Genomic DNA, 21,705 nt, shown 5'->3' with positions numbered 1-21,705 from the left:
GCAGACCAGGATATAGCCCAAGTATGTCACTTCATCCAGGTACACAGGTACTTGTTATCCTGAAAGGCTCTCTATCTTCACAGATGCTAAAAGTTCACCCACATTAAACTGTAAGGAACTTCACCCAATTTCAAAGTTAGATCTAACTTTGCAGTCAGGCATGCATTGAGTGGGTGGCTGTAACAGATGTCCTTCAGAGACTTCTGGATTCTAGTATTTTCACAATTTTCATAATTTTGATTTAGGTAAATGAAATACTCTTTTCTGGGAAGGATAATGCTATGGTGCTACACCAAGTAATAAAGTCACTTTCTAATTTTTATTATGCCAGGTACAATGCAAGTACACAAAAGGAGATCTCTTATTTACATAGTTTATAATGGGAGATGACAGAGTAGACTATCACTCTCTTCTGTTATGCCTGGAAGAGAGAGGCCATGGCTATTGCTGACAGGTGAAAGATTATACCAGATGAGGGGTGACTATTGCATTTTGTTTTTTATATCTACCTACTGCTGATAAAGGCCATGTATGGCAAGATGGACACACAGCCTGACAAAGCATGATGAGCTTACTGATCTTCAGCTAGTAGTTTCATCATAAGGTATCTAAGTGCTTTTGGAGATAGGAAATTGTCTGATCTCCTGTTTACCTAAATTTCTGTCCAATCTCAAGGGCATTAATAAAAACAAATAATAAAATAAAAAATAAAAATCAATTATACCACAAAACAGCAAAAGAAAGCAAGCATTAATCTGGGCAGACATCTGTGTAGCTTAATTCATTATGCTAAACCCAAAATTGCCACCTAACTAATTTAACTGATTAAAATTATTATTTTAATATTAAATCAAACCCCCCCCCTTATATCCAAAAACCTAACACTGATTATTCATGGGTAAGGAAGAATCTGAAAGGGCTATCATTGTATGTCATTCTTATGTAGCCAAGATTTTTTCTGAATGGTCTACAAATAATTTGGTTTATGAAACTTAAGTTTCCATTAACAAAATGAATTCTAAGACTGTTGGAAAGAAACTTTACTTACTATACCTGTATGAGAACAGCTTTCTTTCAGCAAGAGATTAATTTCTCTCTCTCTCAGAACTGCAAAACCACACAACACATGGCTTTGTGAAATTAGTTTGCAAAATTCATTAATTGCCCAAATATACAAGTGGAATAGAATGTTATGAACACTCCTTCAGATGCATTTGCTTTTGTTAATATACAGCTACAGTACAGAACTTCTATTTACAGAATTTTAATGTTTAAACTAAGAATTTCTGTGAAGACAATGACTCAAAGATAACAAATAGACAATGCATTAAAGGAATGCTATACCGGTTACAGACCTGAAACAGTCCTTTGACAAACTGAAAAGTGTAAAATTTAAGAAGCTATTATGCTGCATTTGTTATATTCTACTAGTACGTGATTGCATCTATAGTGCCACTCTCAGGTGTTCAGACTCTTTACTCTACTGAATGTGTACTGTTTATGAACTACTAGAAAAGTCCATTATAGTTTTGAATATTGCCATCAAACATCTTTCAAAAGGTGAAACATCAAGTGTTAGCATCTGGCTTTCAACCTAATGATATGGAGGGGAGAGAGAGAGGGAGAGAGAGAGAGAAAAAAGGGAGAGAAAGAGACGGAACAAAATTCTACAAGGTATCTGTACTGGGGAAAACCATAAAAAATACAGCAGGAATTCAACTAAGGTTTTCAAGCATGCCCAAGAAAATATCAACGATACTTGAAATAGTATTTAACATGCATTAATCTGTCCTTAAAATCCTCCAATAGCAGAAAGTACAGAAGTTCCCTAACAAGAATCTCTAGTACAAGTATTATTATTAGAAAAAAACTTTCTATTGGTTAAATCATCTTGATACCATTTAGCTTATTTTTGGTCTGATCAACTCTGAAGAACATTTTTTTTCCTTCTTTGTAGCAACTTCCTTTTTTTAAATTTTTATATTAATTTAGGCTTTTTTAACAGATTTCCTACCTTCACTAAATTAAAGAAATATTACTATTTTAAGCTCTTTTGTTCATGTCTCCTGTGGTCTTCTTATCATCCAGTTCAGTATGCTTTGGACTTTCCCTGTTTTTTACCAAAGTGGAAAGGATACTAGCTGAGACTTTTCAAAGGTTGAGATACTGGTCTTCTGAATATTCAGGAGTACCTCAATGTGTTAAATGCAACACCCCTCTCTGTATGTATCAGGTTTGATCAGTTTGATCAATGTTCTGTGATCTGTGATCCAGAATCCCCCATGATTTTTTTTTCTGAAGTTACTCCTGATACCATAATCACAGTGATCTGCCTTTTCCTTTCTGCACTGCATGCTTTTCTGAATACTTTCTTAAAATTTTCTTTTAAATTCTAACACTGTACTTCCTCACATCTTACTGTCATCACCTGCAAACGTAACCAAACACTTTATTTCATACCTAATATGCTAAAGCAAAAATTAACAAAAATATTGTAATAGTGAATCCAGGACAGCTTCACTGGAACCCAGAGTGCTGAGTATCATCTGACAGTGAGTCCATGGTAGCTGGTTTACTTTCCTAATCAGCTACATATTTTACTGCAGCTTAATTAACAGAATCTCTAACTTATTTAAAGGACTACCGCACACAGAATTATTTTGAAAGTCCTACTAAAGCCAAGATAAACCACATTTATCATTCTCTCCTATCCACAATACCTAGACTGTTTTTGTTTAATAAATGATCATAAATCCCATTAAACATTACTTTTTCTTTTTTTTTTCCATAAACTCAGCATGATGTATGGGCAAACATTTTTTCCCCCTTTGCTTACACAGCATTTGGACACAACCTTTTACTTTCAGAATACTGCACAAATGGTCAATAAATCTGGGTCTTTTCTTCCTAGAAAGGATTCACGAATCCTCAAAGATCAAATTCCTGCATTCGCATCTACTTCCTAGTGCAAATCTCTTAATTTTTATGCCTAGTGCAAATCTCTTTTATTTTTAAGGTGTCTTTGTATGTATTTGCCAAAACAGAATGATAAGCATTTCTGATAGTTCCAACAAAAATCTTAACTCTGAGATTCTCCCCCCCTTTTTAAAATGAAACGACGTGTTAGACATCAGGGTACTTTTATTTAATATAATATTCAAACATGAAATGCCCTGGTAAGATAAGACTCGTAGAGAAGTACACATAAATTTGGATATTCTCCTATTACTTATTACAGCATTTAATTTTTAAATTTTAAAAAATACTTTCAAATGGAAACGTGCCTCAATAGATGACAAATCCCACCATATCTCAAGAAATTCAAAGATTATAGGTCATAAAGTTACAAGTGTGATTGCATTTGAGCAGAGTTTTTCCGAGCAAGTTCAAGATGAAAACGATGAAGATGTCAACACTCTGATACTGTAGATTTAAGAACTGGATCTGTACCATTTGAAGATCAAAATACTATGTGTGCATCTACCAGGATATATACGGACGGAGACGAAGATCTCAGCTGTCACGCTGTGTGATCAATTCTTCATTCCTTCCCCAACTTACAAAGCACTTTCATGTTTGTATTGGGAGGAGATAAGTTTGTACTGAACACTGCCAGAGAAGTAAGCCAAATGAAACAAATGCCTGCACATACTCCATTTTTTCTTATTTTTAAAAAATTTTTCAGAAAGAAGTATAGGTATAGTTCTGTTCACTCAAGAGTCTAGAATCAGAAACAATTAGTTCATACTAATAAGCATAAAATCAATTTTTCCATGGCAAATCTATTCCTTCAGAATAGTAAGTCTCAAGTGTTTTACAGGTCTCATTATCACTGAACATTTATTTTTTTTAAGGAAACAATCCTTTTTACAGTAAGGTCTATGTACAACACAGTGTTCTATATAGAAATGTTCTTATTAAACTGTAAATAAGTAGAGTGGCAGGCAGATGGCAAACCATTGCTTATTTCTTTCAGTATCACCGTAGAGGAACACACAATATTTAAGTCCCACAGGCTTCTGTCACTCTTCAATGAATCCAAGCATTGTATAACATCATTTGCCAACGAAGCACAGGGGAAAGAGACATTACTTAATAGGACAATCCTGACAAGACATTTATCCGGGATTTTTCAACGATGCACATACAAAATGTTCCTGAATAGTGCAAAAAAATGCAGGCAAATTAACTACCTTGTCAGTCCAAATAACAAACCAATCAATTACATTCTATCCAAGCCTGACAAGCAAACTCAATGTTTTGTCATAATAAGCTTATAGTTGAGACAAGGTAGCTGTTCTCCTTTACTTTAGGTATTCTATTGAGAGCTTTATCCACATTTAAAAATCCTATTATAAAAGGTTTCCACGATTGCCTCCGAGGATGAGTTGTGGCAGAGTTGTGTCTCATGAAGGGTATCTACACAGTAAAGTGATAAGAAAAAAATATTAACATTGAAAGATCATAGCAGCTCTCCTCTGTCTTATGAAACATTTTAATATCACACTAAATTTAAGCAATGTGTATGCTCAGATCCAAATACTTAGACACCCACACCAAATTTTCAAGAGTCTCTAAATGTCAAAACATTAAACTGAGTAAAGTATAGCATCCTTATAACTTATAACTTTTTTTCAATACAGCTCAAAGAACAAAGGCAGTCCACCACAAGACAGAGAAGATAATTTTCCTTTTTTTTTAATCATGAAAGCAACAATTTTATACAAGTAGACTTCATTGTAAAGCTAGCATTTTACTCAGATTTGCAACCCATAGAAATGCAGCTATGAGACTGACTACAAGTACAAACATGGGTACTATGTTATAATGTTAAAAAATGCTTGTTTTATAGATTAGCATTTGAAAGGAAACAAGTCTTAGGATTTAGGATGGACTAAGTAAGGGACAGTTTCTTTCAAAATGCATTGTAATAATTCAGCACATAAAGGCTTTAGTCACTTCTGAAAAAATGTCTTTGAGCCAATAATTCGAAAGCCTTCACAACTTTTTCTTTTCCTACTCGTACTTCCTGTCTTTTGACACTCATGACATACATACTTTTCAAGATCACTTTTTAAAAAATTCAATACAATTTTAAAGTCCTGATTCTGTAAATTTAAACTCTTTAAAGTACTTGCCATACAGCAAATTAATGTATCTTAGAGCATTATGAGATTTTAATTAGGAAAACATTTATGTTGTCTTTAAGCTGAGCAGATACATTTTGAACGAAAGACTGATAATAAGTCTCCATCACTACATTTGGTGGTTTGTTGTTTGTTTTTTGGGTTTTTTTTTAATTTGAAATGTATTTAAATATAATTGTAAATAAAAAGAAACTGCTGTCACACTTTGATAAAATATAACAGTCTGATGAACAGGAGCCATCTTGTTGCCACATGTTCAAACTAAAAATCCTTTGCAACTGAATTTTAGTTTTGAGTATAAGGATTTTGAGTCTAAGAATTAGAGAGTACTTCTTCTAAGAAGTACCATATGAAAATCCACTCCCAATTCTCACTTCATCTCTTATTTGAGACATGACTGAAATTTTAAATTGGGTGTCTTGAACTGCAATCTACAGTGCAATTTTGAACTTTTTAAGAAAACCGAAGAAAAGCTTAGCTGCAAGACAAAATGCTCTTCATACTCATCTCATTACAATCTCCTTCCCTTACTGAGTGCAACTAGTTTGGTTCTGGCAGCCTCAGTGGGTGAGGCTGACATGGGTGCACACTGAAATGCAGAAGCTTAAAGGGTAGCATCAGAAAAAATCAAGATAAACTGCAGGTCTCTGTGCCACCTCTACCCTCTCACAGCAATGTCAGTATTGCAACTGCACCATTTCAGTCAGGCCATCAGAACATGACAGGCTGCCCCATCTGGGCTAGTAAGGTTTGGGAAGGAATACAGCAATCCATACTTCAAATACTAGGGGTTTTATTTTGGTTCCTCAAAATGAGTAAGTGAGTATGTGAATATCTGTATACACACACATATATATGTATGTATGACTACATATAACTGTACTTACATTAAAATTTATATTTATAAATTATTTCTATATAAAATTATTATCCATGTAAACATGTTTCTTTTATAAAAAACCAGCTTCACAGCTGAACCAATAAAATAATCAGTTACATTTTAATAAGCTCACAAATAAAAGTAATCAAGTACAAACAAGGATCTCAGAGGAAACCTGTAACTACTGAGAAAAGATCCTAATATTTTGTAGCACTTCAGGTTAGGCTGTAAGAACAGAGACATCAAGTAGGAAGTGTAAGTAACCTAGTGCTAGTAACCTGCACTAGTTATTCCTATAATATTTGTTTGTATTAAATTTTTATTGGTAACAACATATCAAGAAATTTAAAGGATATTAGAATATTTACTCATATATTTAAAGGGAAATGATTTTTTAAATAGTTGGGCAATTTTTCCATTTCTACTCTATTAAAAATTTAACTTGACATAATTTATTTTACACATTCTAGGGTTATCTTCACCCCTCTCATGTTTGAAGTATTATTAATTAAGGAATCCCTACTGGCTTTATTTAAACAATTGAATTTTTTTTTGTTCTAGCAAGTGAAATATTGTTAAAAGACAAAGGAATATGAATATATAAATACAATAGCTTGTAATTGTTGTAGTTAATTGCATTACTGTAATACAAAAGCAAACTCATCTGATAACTGACTAATGCCCTGAGACCACTCACATCAATGACATTTCTCCTGTTCTAGTCTCTCCTTCTGCTCTTCTTCTGTGCCTACACACCATCTGCCAGCCCTTCCTCAACAAAGAACTGCTCCCATTCCTGTACATTCATTCAAATTTCTACTGACTGAAGTACTCAGAGTTGTCTGCAATAGCTGAACTTATATTTATAGCCTAACTTAGGAAAAGGATTTAGTGAGCACAAAAATCTGAAATAAGGATGGTGAGCAAAAATCTGAAATAAGGATGGTGAGCAAAACTGAAAAGCCTTCCTCTCTTACAGTAGATGCAACAAATATTAAGAAAGAAAAAAGCATCACAGATAATGCCATAATAGATGCTTTAAACAGGAAGGTTCTCAATTGCATATTTGGTCCTTTAGAAGAGTTGTTCTCTCCCAGCTCTCCTTCAATCCAGGACAAAAAGCACTTTCCTTCAAATTTTGGTACAAAGAGGAAGAAACACACCAACCTCCCTCCTCCCTTACCACACATGGTTGTCCATCTGTTTCCTCATTTAAGTAAATATTATGTAAAGGGAAGGTGTCTAAGATCTATGTGCAGATTTCCTTTTCAAAAGACTATAGGGACAAGAAACCCCACAAGTTATTTCAATACTTTTTACTCTTCATTTATGTAACAGACTCAGAAAATGGCAAATCACAGACAAAAGTAATGCTTATGTCAGCAGTTTTGATCCTGGTTCTTTTTTAGCCATTTTAATACTTGCCTTCATCAGGTTAAATGGCTATGGTAAGGGCAATGTTTCTGGCTAACTGGGCATAAGTAAAAATACATTTTCAACTACAATCTAAAATCAGTTTATCTTCAAGGGTCTGAAGGCAAGAAGCTGCCTCAGTGTACCTTAGCAACTCTGAAAAATTAGGACTCTCCCACCAGGTTAAGTCTGCTAAGACTAAAGAGGAATTTGGGGTATTTGCAAATAACTTTCACGAGGTAAAGATGCTAAGTAATAGCCTGAATTTTAAAAATACATATCTCATCTCAGAAATTAATCTGTAGCCAGCAACTCTATTAAGCGAATGACTGAGCTCTTTAGAGGGGGAAAAAACCCCAAATCAGACCCCATAAACAATGAAGAGCAATAATTCTAGACATTGCTAATTACTTTAATTTCACAGTATTGCTCAAGTTATAAATATTAATAAATGCTTCCTGAACAGTTACAGATTTCTATCTGTTAATATACACACTGATTAGCCCGTAAAAAAGTAATCTGCAGGACAAAAGACCACAGCATCTGAGGTACCAATGGAACAGAAGAGCCCTGCTTTGTCTTAGTATTTATGGTAACATAAATAACAACATTTAGTGCTGGTCACTGTATATACATGTTGACTGTCTTGATTGACAGAATTCTGTTCTCTGAGTACTTCTATGCCCACTTCAAAACAAGAACACATTTTCAAACTACTTCAGAGGAAAACTGAAACCATTTCACATATATGATACCAATATTTTATTTAATCTTTTGTATAGGATATGTCATTTTCCTTCACTCTGTACTGTCTTTGTGAATACAAGCTTCTGAGAACCCATGAAAAATACACAGTCAATACGCTCAATACCCTACATGAAACCCAGCTTTCTCTTTTAAATGACTGCATTTACAGACCTTGTCACAACAAGGTCCCTGATGTTATCGAAGCAATTTCAAGATACTTTAATCATTGGCAAAACTCAGTGACTTGACAAGAGAAATTTGGGCCAGAAGACTTCAATGGCTTGAAAGGAAGGTTATTGAGTGATGTAATTTCGTTTGGATGGGACTGATTCCAATTGATCTGTTTTTGCAATGCATATCTTGCCTCTGCAGCTGTCTCTATCTGATTCAGTGCTTAAACTGCAAGGAGTGACTATCCCTTTCCACTTAAAGCAAAACCCTTCCTTCCTCCTGCTATTATTTTGAATGAGCATGAGGAGCCCATTTTCGAGTTTAATCTCTGTACTCACTGCAAAAAAAAATTACATTCAACTGAATGGCAACCCATAAATTCAACTGAGTCTTGTGACTGCCAGCATATGTATTATGTAAGTAGAAAAACAAATCACAGAGCATTATGTTTATCATCATTATTATTATGAACTGAAAATATGGAGTTGGGGTTTGTATAACACAATCCCAACTGCACAATATCGTGTAATCTACACTGTATTAGACTGTACTTATTTTTAGTCAAGTACTTACATGCTAAAGAAAAAAAACATGCTTGGTATGCAATAAGCATAATAATTAATAATGAGTTACATTATATATGAAATCAAGTACAGTTTTCCACAGTTTTAACAGAAAATAAGTGTACCATTACGAACCTCACAATTTAAGTTAATTTTAAACTGCATAAAACCTAGGGGAGGGAAAAGCCATATATAGGGAGTTACAAAGCTTTGAGAGGAGTATTGATAAATAATGTAATCATCATTATATGCTAATGAAACTGAATCGGGACGTGGCACTAGATGTTGCCAGCAATATGTAGCTGACAGGTCAGCTAAGTTGCCCTTTATTCACCCAGCTTTAGTCTTATGCTGTCTGTGCACACAAACCATGCTTGGCTAACAAAACGTGATTTGCTGGATTAGACATAAATGTGAGCTTTCCTCTGATAATTTAAAGAGCAACGGAAATGGAGTTAAAGATCAGCTGTCAGTCCTTCACTGCCTTCCCAACTTCTTGTATCACAGGAGATGATAGTTCTGCTCAGTTTCACTTTTTATGTCTAGTTTATATAATTCCAGAGTTTAAGTGCTTTCGGTGTCTATAGCAGCAGCAACATTCAGGCCATTCTGAATGCACACCAGACATGCCTTCAGAAACACTTTCAGAGAAAACACAAATGACCCTCAGTACCAGTCACTTTCAGTTCTGTTGACAACAATTGATAGAGTAACTTCTCTGTAAAATTACATGTTCCAAAAACAGTAAGTAATTATGACTTCATCTATCAGTAAACTCAAAAGCATAAGCTCAGTAAAAATATGTACATTTTATATATTACACAGTTTTGTATTATGAGTATTGTCACTCACTGTCACTGTTTCTGTTAATGTGAGGACCGTATACTCCTTCTTAAGTACTGCATAAATATACTAGCATACCATTAATCTTACAGATCAAATATTTTATTGGAAATAAAAATCTAAACTTCCTTCAAATGCAGAACTTGCTTATTATTTATAGACCATACTTTGAGAAACATTTTCACTAGTGAGCTGTAAAAAGAAATTAGATTATAATATTAAATTGAAATAAAAAAACCTGAATAGAGTCTTTTAAAATAAAAGAACTGGTTTAAAGGATATTTTTACCATTTCAGTATATCAATGAAAGTCTTAAGTTGTTATAATTATATAATACAATTAGAATAGTTTTGTTTATTTTTACAGAAAATTAGATTAAGTAATTTATTGGGCTGCCTCTTTATCAGTGGATATGGATGAATTCTGTCAGAAAAATCTAAATTTCACTTCACTGTTTCAATTTCAACAATGGACAGTCAACACCAAAGTCGCTGGACTGTACAGTTTTCATACTGTTTTCTGTGAAAATACAGGCCTATGCCTTTAAGTTAGCCATCAGTTATTGATAGTTTATTGATATCTGTGAAGCATTCAGAACCTCCTGTGTGACTTCAATATGTTAAAATCTAAGCATGACTATCAGAAATGCTACAAAACAAGCCAAGGTAGGGAATTCTGGTTTCTTGCTCTGCTGCTCTACCAAGCACAAATATAAAACACAGACAGAGCCAGGAGATGGGCGTTTTTTTTCCTCCTTTCAAAGTAAATTATTCTTCAAGATATTTATAAGGGTTTTTTCCTCTCAAAACTCCCACTCCCAGAAACCTTAGGACTGTAACAGTTCTACTGTGAGACATTCAAAAGTCTCTACAGGATCACAGGGAACCTCTTCATCAAGTTCCTGTATATCACAGTCCAGGTCAAAACCTGTGATGCACTTGCTCCTATGCTTAAGAAATCAATTACAACCCAGTTTTATTTATAAATTAGATTGAAAATATTAATGGCACTAGTGATACTTTATGGCTTATTAGAACATTGAGTCTAGAAACGAAATGAGGTGTAAGTACAATCTCTTACCACTGCTATGGGTTAAAATTACAGAAGAATTCAGCACTTCTCCATAAGGAAGACCACAAAAAGCTGTATCATGGTTTTGGAAGAGGAAGTACTGGCTTGTCAAAGGCACTGCTAGGCTGAATCTTGCAGGAAGTTGTCATGAAAGGGAAGGCTGCCCAGTGAAAGGAGCACTTTTAAAAGAAAATTTACTCAGAGCTCAGAGAAATAAAGCAAAGGGGCTATGTATGTGATGCCTTTGAGCTCAATGCATCAACAAGCAAAGTGAAAATTTGGCCTGAGACCTCCATGCCTACCAGTGTGACATGGGACAGAGAAGGATAGCCAGCAGCAGGAAAGCAGCAAGTAAGGGTCTAGTCCATTTGGATATATTCCAGTCCACAGGAATTATTCAATGTTTCTGAAATGGATGTTTGTTATCTCTGTCAGACTCCAGTGTAAGATCTAAGAAATACCACTGCAGCCAAGGCAGGACTCTGAAAAATGAAAAACGCTAAGATGAGCCCATGTTAAAGAGGTGAGATATGCACAATAAAAAATTATAGTAAGCAGTACCTAGGAAATCATGGGTTGGTCAGCCTTGTCCCCATACTGGGAAAGATCAAGGGATCCATTGTCAAATACATCAAAGTAACTGAGAGCACTCAGCCAAGATTTAAAAAGGGCAGAGGGGTTGCTTATATTTGAAATGACAAATGACATGCTCTGTGAAAGAGGGAACAGCAATGGTTGCAACACACCAAAAGGTGTCCAGTATAAGGCTTTTCTATCAGCCTGGTACAGCACTTTCCTGTACCAGAAAACAAAGCAGGCTGAATAGGCTGAAAGCCAGCTGGAGTCAAACAACAGAAGGCAATAGTTGGAGCTGTAGATGCTTTCCAGTAACAAAGTACCCCAGGGAGCCAGGAGGGAGAGAACTGATGCATCACGCACAGCACTGCCAGCCAGGCAAGGAGGGAATTGTCCCGCTCTGCTCTGCACTCACCTTTGAGTGCTGGGGGCAGTTTTGGGTGCCACAATTCCTAAGAAAGACATTAAGCTATAAGAGAGTGTCCAAAGGAAGTCAATGAAGATGGTGAAGAGCCCTCAGGGGAGGCTGTATGTGGAGGGGCTGAGGTCACTTGGTCTGTTCAGCCTGGAGAAGAGAGACTGAGGTGAGACCTCATTGCAGTTACCCCTTCCTGTGAGGGGAAGAGGAGGGGCAGGTATTGATCTCCCCCCTGGTGACCTGTGAAAGAACCCAAGGGAATGGCCTGGAGTTCTGTCAGGGGAGGTTTAAGTTACATATTAGAAAAACATTCTTCACCCAGAGGGTGGTTGGGCACAGGAACAGGCTCCCCAGGGAAGTGGTCACAGCACCAAACCTGGCAGGATTCAAGAAGTGTGGACAATATGCTCAGGCCCCTGGTGTGATTCTTGGGTATGGTCCTGTGCAGGGCTGGGATTGGACTTGATGATCCTTAAGAGTCCCTTCCAACTCAGCCTATTTTGTGATTCTTTGATTTTGTGGCTCACAGTGCTACCAAACTCTCATTAGTTCAGAGAGGGAGGGCTCTCACCACGAGGGCTCACAGCCACAACCTGCAGCTTAGGAAGTTTAGAGGGGACATCAGCAGATGCCTTTTCAGTACAAAGAATTGTGTAGTAAGCTCAAGAGTACTTGTGTCTCAGCTCTGTGGGAACAAACAAATAAGAAGCTATGATAATTTGTTCTTCATATTCTAAAAGCTTTCATTTCCAGTACTAGAAAGCATTGCCAGTTCCTGTGGTCAGGATGGGAAGCCACGATGCTGAATAAAATCCTGTGATGCCCAGTGCATGGGTAAGTAGTGGATTTCTGTCATTTATAAGGGATAAGAAATTACCTTTCCAGCCCTCTTATAGATAGTATCTGGCTCTATATAAGACAATAGTGCACTATAAGAGGCACTGGAAACTGATTTATAATCAGTCTTGTTGTGCACAAATAGTAAAATATTGTGTCCTTGATGCCATCTTAAAATTCAATGGCACTAGTCATATTAAAGGCCCTTTTCTTAAGACTGACAGATGATTTCATATTCTACTGAAACCTAGACACTATAAACATTTTGCCAAATAAAAGCCAAAAGAGGTTATACACATAAGCTTTTTAAGTGGAAGCACATCTAAAGCATTTTGATAGCCATCCAAAAAACTCAAACAAAACAAAAACAAAGCAAAAAAACCAACCAAGCAAAAAGCCAAAAACCCCACAGAAAACTAGTATTATTCATTTATATTTACAACTCCACAATAAAACCTTTACAGATAAAGTGGCCTAAGGAAAAATTTCACATATGTGTTTACAAACAAAATAAAGAGTAAGAAAACAAAAGCAGGGAAAATTTAGTGAATTCACTTGAAAAGTTCATACAAATACCTGTATTTTAAAATAAGCACCTTAACACTGGACCTTTTTTTAATGGCCATAAAATTTTGCAAGTTGATTGACAGATGTAGAAAAGCTTAACTTAGAAAACAAACATTTCATATATTCCATTATAATTTCATATTTAATTTTCAGTCTTCAGTATTAAAATTTTCTATAAAGATAACAGGTCTCTTAAGTGGAAATGCACTATTTCTGAAACGCAAAAAAAAAAGAATCATGATTTTCTTTCACACTAGTCCTTAAGCATGCAAAATTTAGTAACAGGTTTTTTTCCAAAAGCAGCCAGAAGTTAACCAATAGGTATAAAGAATGGATGCATCTGTATTATATCATAATCAAGCTAAAAGCTTGATTAAAGATCACTAAAAGCACTGTACAGTATTCCTTGAAAGGACTATTTCAAGAATATACTTAGAATAACATTTGTTATAACACAGTTTTGTCTATACCGTGGCTGAATGCATGCAAATAAAATTCAGATGTAATACATACATATTAAAAGAAACGACAAAGATAAATTGTATTTTATTATTATAAAAATCTATTAATTAATAGCATTTAACACCACGCCAGAAGTTTGGGAACAGTGTACCAACAAGATGTTCTGTTTGTGAAGCTCAGTGCTAAGTATTAAAGAAATCACTTTCAAAAGAACTAAAAAAGTTCAGTGAAATCAAATACCACGATGCCCCTTGTAACAAGCTAACTTAAAATTTTCCTCAAATAATACAATAAATGACCCTTAAGAAAATTATTTCATCGTGACAAAAAATGAAAGTCAAGTAAAACATTATGCAGATTTTTTGCAATGTCATTGCCACATACACAACTGTATTCTTAAATATTACTTTCAGCACATCCACCAATAACCTAGTCTAGATAAAGCATGAAGTTTGTTTCAACTGAATCAAGAGATAAAACTACCTTTGTAGATAGGAAAATAATAATTTGTTTGGATATACATATTCTTATTATATTATGTCTTGGCAGTAAAATCTATACGTAACAAACCTAAACCAAATGAAACCAGTAGGAAGAAGGAATGTCTCACCCTGTAACATGCTGGGCATAAGGTGAATCAAATTATTCCATTTGATATTTAATTTTACCATTTCCCTAAACTTTTGTTACTGCTGTTGTTGGGCACTTTTAGTCAGATCAGTGACACTGGTTCCCTCTAAAAAATGTCAGATCTTTAGTCCAGGCAGAAATTAAACAACTTTGAAAAGCATTAAAAGGAAGCTAAAATGCATTTCAAAAAATGCATCTATATCAACTTCTATCTTTAAAACTCGAATTTGGGAGAAAAATACGAAAGAAAAGAATATTATTTATCATCCTGCATTACTTTGGAACTACAGAGTAGATATAGCATTTTGTCTTATTAGTGGTCATAGGCATTCTGAAATGCCCTTTTTCCCTCATATTCCTTTTCACTATATTTTCCTCTCTAGAAGAAAATAACACAGAATGTAACTATATCAACCATTTGAATTACAGGCATACAAAGATAAAAATGATGGAAACAAAGAAGCTGAAGAACTTGATTTCAGAATACTACAAAGTACTTGAATCTGTGACTATAATTTACTAATTTCTGAAATCTCTCCTTTCCTACTCATTTTTGGAAACAGAGGAAAACATAAAAAAAATGAAAATATTCCAAACTACTCAGCTACTTTATTTTTTAATTAATAGGTCAAGATAGATGAACAACAGCATGTAACATCAAGGAAAATATCTAACAAAACATGGAACTTCAGAAAAAAAACCCCTTTTTAATGAAGGGTTGCAGACAATTAATTAATTAAGTTGTATACCATCATTTTTCTGCATTTAGAATAAAGAGTTTTAAAGTATACAAAATAAATACATTGGAAATGTAACCACCTAAGTAATGCTAATTATGCTCTAGCATTGTTTTTTTCATTAATTCTTACTATTCATACTTTTTTCTTTTTTAATAAATACTTCTTTGCTACTTTTGTAAATGTTTTGATTATAATTTTGCAATCATAATAAATATCTTCTGCTACCTATAACAATGAAGTAGTGAAAATTTACTAAGATGTCATTTTCCAGTCACCCACTCCCCATTTCAGCATCACTGACTTGTCTTGACCATAGCAAACTTCTCATTTTCACATAGGATTCCTCTCCCCAACTACCCCTCCCTGGTCCTTTAAACGGTTTCAGTCTCCTCCCTCCCCTGACTATGATCCACGTGGTTTTCTTGTTTCAGTGCCTTTCTCTAATCAGTGCAACTTTGCACGAGTCCTGAAGCTTGAATAGTCTGGATTTTGCTGCCTCTGCACACTATTTAAATTCTATTTTTTAACATTTACTATCCATGTTCAGGTCCTTCTCTAGTCCTAGTCCCACCATGATCTCCATATTGGGCTGTACCAGACAACCACAGCTCTTAGGTTTGTCTGTCTGTAACCCAAGGCCCTGTTTCATCCAGCACATCTTCAAGATTTTGGCTTAGCTTTACTGAGGAAACAAGTGTATAGTGCAAATGCTAAACTCTGGTAGATGAGTAAAAAACTTCACCATGCCTGTTGTTAAAAAATGGTACAGAGTAGTGACTCGAGGAAAAAAAAACAAAACAAAAAAACCCCATGAACATTAAACCCTGTGAGAATACAGTGGAGAATCTGAGGATGGCAATTCAGCTAGATAAGGATGAGCCTGGTCCAAGGAGCAGCAGAGGCTGAAATATCTTCACCTTACCAAAGACTGCCCAACCAGCAAAGATACATCACACATCAGCACTGGGTGAGATATTCATACTGAAGCTTAGCCTAGCAAAATGCTACTCCTCACCACAAGTGACTGCTGTGGATTGTTGAGTTCTGCACATTCTGCTCACATCTCTCTATCAATGACAGAAGATGACCCAAAAGAAGGGAGTCACACACCTCTCCACACTCACTGCCCCATTTTACTCTTATCACCTAGTGCAGCATTACCAGTCATTGATACTGTCCTTAACACCTTTCTTCTCAATCTACATTTCTGTTCCCTGCAAGTCTTGTAGCAACTCCAACTGTAGGGATAAGTACACTCAAATAGCCCACAGCACACTCTAAGCACAATGACAAATGATCTAAAACCTGCCATACCATGACTCTGATATTTATGAGGAAACTATTTCTCTCACAACATCCTTCAAAGCTTCCCTTTTCTCAGATTTCATCCAATTGACGTGAATAAATTTCTCCTCTGTCCTTGGGAAAAAAGGGAGGTCTTTGCCAAAATTTAAGTCACTGATCAAAGACTTCAATTCACTTTTCTTCTTAAAGGTATGGGGAGAGGGACACCTGGGCAAACAGGACATTTACTCAAATCTCACCTTAAAAATTTTGCCTGAAAACATCCAGCCTAAAAGATACACAGGAGACCTGAAGAATTCTTAGTCCAAGTGACCTAAATTTTACAACTTTTTCCAAGTTTTAAAATAAGAAACTGAAAATAGGGTCTGGTACCAGAATTATTACCACTGCCCAGTGTAGCTAACTTTCATCTATATCAATGCTAGTTAAAAAATTCCAGGGAGTGGAACTTTGCTAAGTTCCAGTCATGGACATTTTGCTTGATCATTTCCCCATTTCTACTTTTGCTGTCTGTGAGTCAGTATTTCCTAACACAGTCATTGCACAGAATACTGTATAGAGTACACATAATCCATCATTCTTGATGGAATTGAGTGGTTAGATTTCCCTAATTCAGAAACAGAAATCAAAGCATGAATTTGAAATGAATTTAAGCTAACATTCTAAAAGAAGAACAAAACTTTCATTAAAAAGTCTTCCTGAAAAAAAACCTAAACATTTTTTAGCTCATTCAACAATGACTTATCTAATTAATTCCAGATTTTTTTCCCCTTGTTTACAAAGACACAGAAAGTCTCAAATACAAAGACCAAGGGAAGCTGAAGCACTGCTTTTCCCAAAGGTCTGGCCGCCAAGACAGAAGGAATTCTTTTGCCTGTTTTGCCATTTGTATAAACAATGACAATGGTGCATACGTCTCACAAAATAGCAAAATTAAAAATAACGCATAAGACTCTAATAACATTCACACTCAAGCTACTGAAAAAGACAACTGCAGCAATATTAAATATTTTTCCTTTTCTTTAACTTATTCATTAAACATATGTATTAAGCTCATTTTCAACTCATAGATTTTGTTTATGGTGACGAAAGTTATGTTTTGAACCTTGTAATTTTAACTTATAAAACCTACCAGATTCACATGAACTTTTCCACGTGTAACTGTCAGAGGAAATGTACTTCAAAAATTTGTAATATGGATTAAACTATAGTGAAAATACTGTGCTGCTTAATTTCAGAGTTCTATCAATCTTCATAACAAAAAAAAAATTATCCACCCATATACATGATTTATACAAATTCAAATACAAAAATGAAGGAAACATGGCAATTTTTTTGAGGCATCTTGTCAAATAGTGAAACTAGATTTGAATGAAATATTAAGGTATTTTTATAATGGGACTGAGACAATAGGAACTTAATAGTTCTTATTCAACTTAAATAGAATGAAGTACATATAATATTACATGAAGTTTCAAAATAAAAGTCTTTTAAAATTTTCAATATAAAAGTCTTTTAAGCTAAAATCTTCTGAGTTTTCTATGGTAAGTAGAACAACAGCTTGACTAATAATTATTATATACTGCATAAAAAAGCCTATACAGAGATATAAGCTTCTACCTACAGTGTGAAAAAGAGGTCACAATAGTTTTGGTGTAGTTTAGGAATTCATGGCAGAAACTGTTTAGATCAGGTCTCCAAGGAACTAGGAGAAGAAAAAACCTTGCCGTAGTACTCTTCCATTACTCCACAGAAAGTCAGCTGCTGCATTCCCAGTTTTGCTTGGAATTAAGAGAGTGGAAATCTTAATTCTTAGTGTGTGTAAAAACTGCACCCCACTACCCTACTTTGTGGGGTACTCCAGAACCCACAACAAGGAATGCAAAGGATAACTTAAAAGCTGACAATCCTCCTGCCCTCATGTTCTCCATGGCCCATGAGGGACCTTATCCTTCTAGTGCAACACAACTAGATTTTCCCTCCTTGCACTTCTACCTCCTTTTTAGCTAAATGTGGAGTTTTAGCTGTGACATTATTTATGATTTCCTGGGGTTGGCAGAATTGGCAAAGAGCCTGTTGAGTTTTGTGAGTTTTTAGGTGTCTCAGTCTGCTGCCAGGTTAGGTGATACAGCTCTTTTAATGCAATTTGACACATGACCCCTGAAAGCTATTGCTAGGGTGATATTCTAACGTAGTGGATTTAGAAGTGCATTTAAAAAATGGACTTTTCAAAGAGAGCAGAGGAAGGGAGTGGAACTGTGGATGTCTTATCTGAACCTACATAGTGGAACCTCACACTAAGATGCAACTTCCAGTGGAAAACTGCAAGCATTAGCATTGATAATTCTCAAAAATATTGCTCAATGAATTCAGTTTTTAAACTCCAACAACAAACTACAGCTATGACATGATCTTCCAAGACATGAATTTAATAAGCAAAATTACTTTCTCGTTCTTCAGTAGTGTTCTGAATGCTTGCTATATTGACTACAAAAAGATGTTTCTTTCATAACAAACTAAATTGTACCTGTTATATATAATAGATTTTTTTTTAAATCATTTACTTTTAAGAACAATAAATGTACTTTTTCTTTTGACTTAGCACTGATGGAATCACACCAAGAACACTGCATCAAATTTTGGGGTCCCCAGTACAAAAAAATGTAATGGAGTTGCTGGAGTAAGTCCAACAAAGGGACTATGAAGATGACTGCCTAGAGAAAATGCCATACAAGAATAGGCTAAGGCCGGAAATTATTTCATCTGGAGAAGAGAAGGCTCAGCAAGAATCTTCTCAGTGTGTAAAATACCTGTTGGGGGAAGGAAAGACAGCCACACTTCTTAGTGGTGCCCAGTGAAAGGACAAGAGGCAACAGGCAAAAAACTGAAATAAAGGAGATTGTTAAAGAATTTTTTTGTAAGAATTTTGTAAGAATTTTTTTTTTTTCACTCTGAGGAGGAACAAGCAACAGAAGAAGTTGTCCAGAGAGGTTGCAGAGACTCCATCCTTGGAGATATTCCAAACCCAACCAGACACTGCCCTGAGTAACCTGCTATCTGACTTGTTTGGATTTAGGGGGCTCAGACTAGACCGGCTCCAGAGGTCTTTCTCAATCTCAAGTATTCTGTGACTCTGTTCTTAATAACAGCAGAAATTATTTAGAAAACCTTTCAAATTTAAAGAAAATTGAAGTTCCTGCAGTTTACTTATTGTTCTTTAATGTGAAAAACTAAGATTACCACTAGAGTTTTAAAAGCCCATTGGTTTTCTTATCTCTTTTTCACAGCAAGTGTTATTAAAAGAACTGTCAGTAGATACTAGCAGACCGGCTGTTTTTATGTAAATTTAAACAATTTTTACTATGACAAAGTAGCACTTTTATTTTTCCTCTTTTCATCTGCTCTGCATTTTCAGACATTAAACTGCTGCTTTTGCAGTTTTTACATACCCATAGTTGCACATTCTCTCCAAAATGCAGAGACACTTCAAATAAATATTACTGTTCTCATCACTCAATAAAACTACTAAATCTAGCACTACTGATTTTACTCAAGCAACCTTAATTTCTTAAAAGATATTACATTTTCTTTCAAAAGAGGACATTTAAGTACTTTTTCCTCAAGTGATTTTTTAAACATCCCTCCACAAACTCACATACACTATGGCAGTTACAAGCTTCATCAAGGGAAAAAAATCTAAAATTTCCTTTCTCCTCCTGTCATTTATTAGGAAATGGTCTTTAATCCTGAAATAAACAGCTCAATAAATAAGGTTATCCTTGTCACTATTTCTTATGCTGTGACTGAATCCTGTTTGTTATTCTTCCTGAACATGCACAAAAACCAACTGTTCTTTTTCAAGACTGATCTTTTTTTGTCCCATTTTGTACCATTCTCAAGTAACTTAACTTTTCCTTTTCTCAATTCCTGCATTGTGAAATGGTAACAGAGAATATGCACTGCCAGGAAGCTGTCCTCAGCAGGGTCTAGACTGGATCTCTTCTAGCTTTCATGCAAACTTTTTGCATTTTCAGATCTTTGTTCATGACTTCAAGGTTTACAGAATTTGAAAACTCATTTCTCCTCCATTCATTACTCATTTACTCTCTTCCCTTCTTTTGTCTCATTTCCTTTTCTCAGTTTCCCAGAAGCTGTGTCTTGGGCAGCATTTCTACATTTTCCCCTTTTTCTCAAAATACTTTAAGAAATACAAATCATTCTATAGAAATATATTTTAAATATCCTAAACGTCTCAAAAACAGTTGAGGTTCTCAAGGAAAAATTTCCATGGACAGAGTCCACAGACTCCTGCCAATTAAACCAGCAGATGGAATATTCTATTCCATCAACTTAGTGTCAAGTTCAATAAGCACTTATAAAGCACATTTCACTTCCAGAAAATTCTTCCACAAATCTCCTAATGTAGTCAGAGTTTCTATACAAGTTAAAGGACAGACAATTCAGAAATGCAAATAGATTCTGTTCCCTCAAAAATAGCCCTACAAAGGAAATGAGAATCAAATTGACAATTAGAATGGACCTCACAATTTCATAAAGACAGAGTTTAGAGGTGAAGTTTTTTGTTTCTTTAATTTGCCTTTCCCCAAGCATAAACCACAAGTCTGGGTCAAGTCTGAGACAAGTCTCAGACTTGGTTGTGCTAATGAGCATGTTTTCAGTTAGATGCAAAAATGCAGGCATGAGTCCCACCCATTAGCTGTTATGTTTTATTCACCTGGAACATTGAACAGAGATGGGAATGCCTAACTGAGAAGTGCATATCACAAGGTCCAAAGAGACTTCCATTTTGAGTCCCAGGAAGGCTTAATACAGGCATACTTATAGAATAAAAGATTTAACTCCTCTCTTCTATTTCCCTAGGCAGCAACATCAGCACAAGGCATAATTTGTCTCTGACTTTTACTAACAAGAACACTTTAAAAAGCTATTCAAATTTATGAGATTTTTAAACCCAAGGATAAACTCTGGCCACAGTTTACACTGAAGTGAGCACTTTAATCCATACAATATTTTCTTAACAAATTATAATCAAGTTTCTGCTATGCAATTTTGGTGCTGCTACTGCTAGCTTTTATTGCTGTATTAAATTGTTAGCAAACAGCTAGAGGCTGCCAGAACAATTTCATAACATCTATTTCATTTTTAATAGTCCTTTGCACGAAACAGCTCTGAAATTATTGTTTACATATTATGGTCAAATAAATGCCAACAAATTCTATTGTCTAGCCTTACTGCCATTAGGATTTTTGCAATTATTTTAGTCTTTATTACAACAAATTTTTTAGAATTTAATTATTTAACTATCAGTCCACTA

General features: G+C 35.1%; 1 protein-coding gene across 4 annotated transcripts in view; it reads right to left on the bottom strand.

Annotated features, from left to right (window-relative positions):
• The window catches only part of PHF14 (PHD finger protein 14), a 162,248-nt gene that overhangs the window by 62,415 nt on the left and 78,128 nt on the right, over positions 1-21,705 (bottom strand). The window contains exon 17 of one of the 4 annotated variants that reach the window (XM_036402080.1): positions 3,124-4,419. The exons of the other annotated variants lie outside the window; for them this stretch is intronic. Within the exon in view, the coding sequence (XP_036257973.1) occupies positions 4,407-4,419 (13 nt within the window). The 3' untranslated portion in view covers positions 3,124-4,406. Of the gene's footprint in view, positions 1-3,123; positions 4,420-21,705 lie in introns of those variants that run through there. 4 annotated transcript variants of the gene reach the window in all.

Source organism: Molothrus ater, chromosome 1, assembly GCF_012460135.2.
Source record: "Molothrus ater isolate BHLD 08-10-18 breed brown headed cowbird chromosome 1, BPBGC_Mater_1.1, whole genome shotgun sequence".
In the NCBI taxonomy this organism is placed as follows: Eukaryota; Metazoa; Chordata; class Aves; order Passeriformes; family Icteridae; genus Molothrus; species Molothrus ater.
This window is presented reverse-complemented; position numbering and strand designations above follow the sequence as displayed.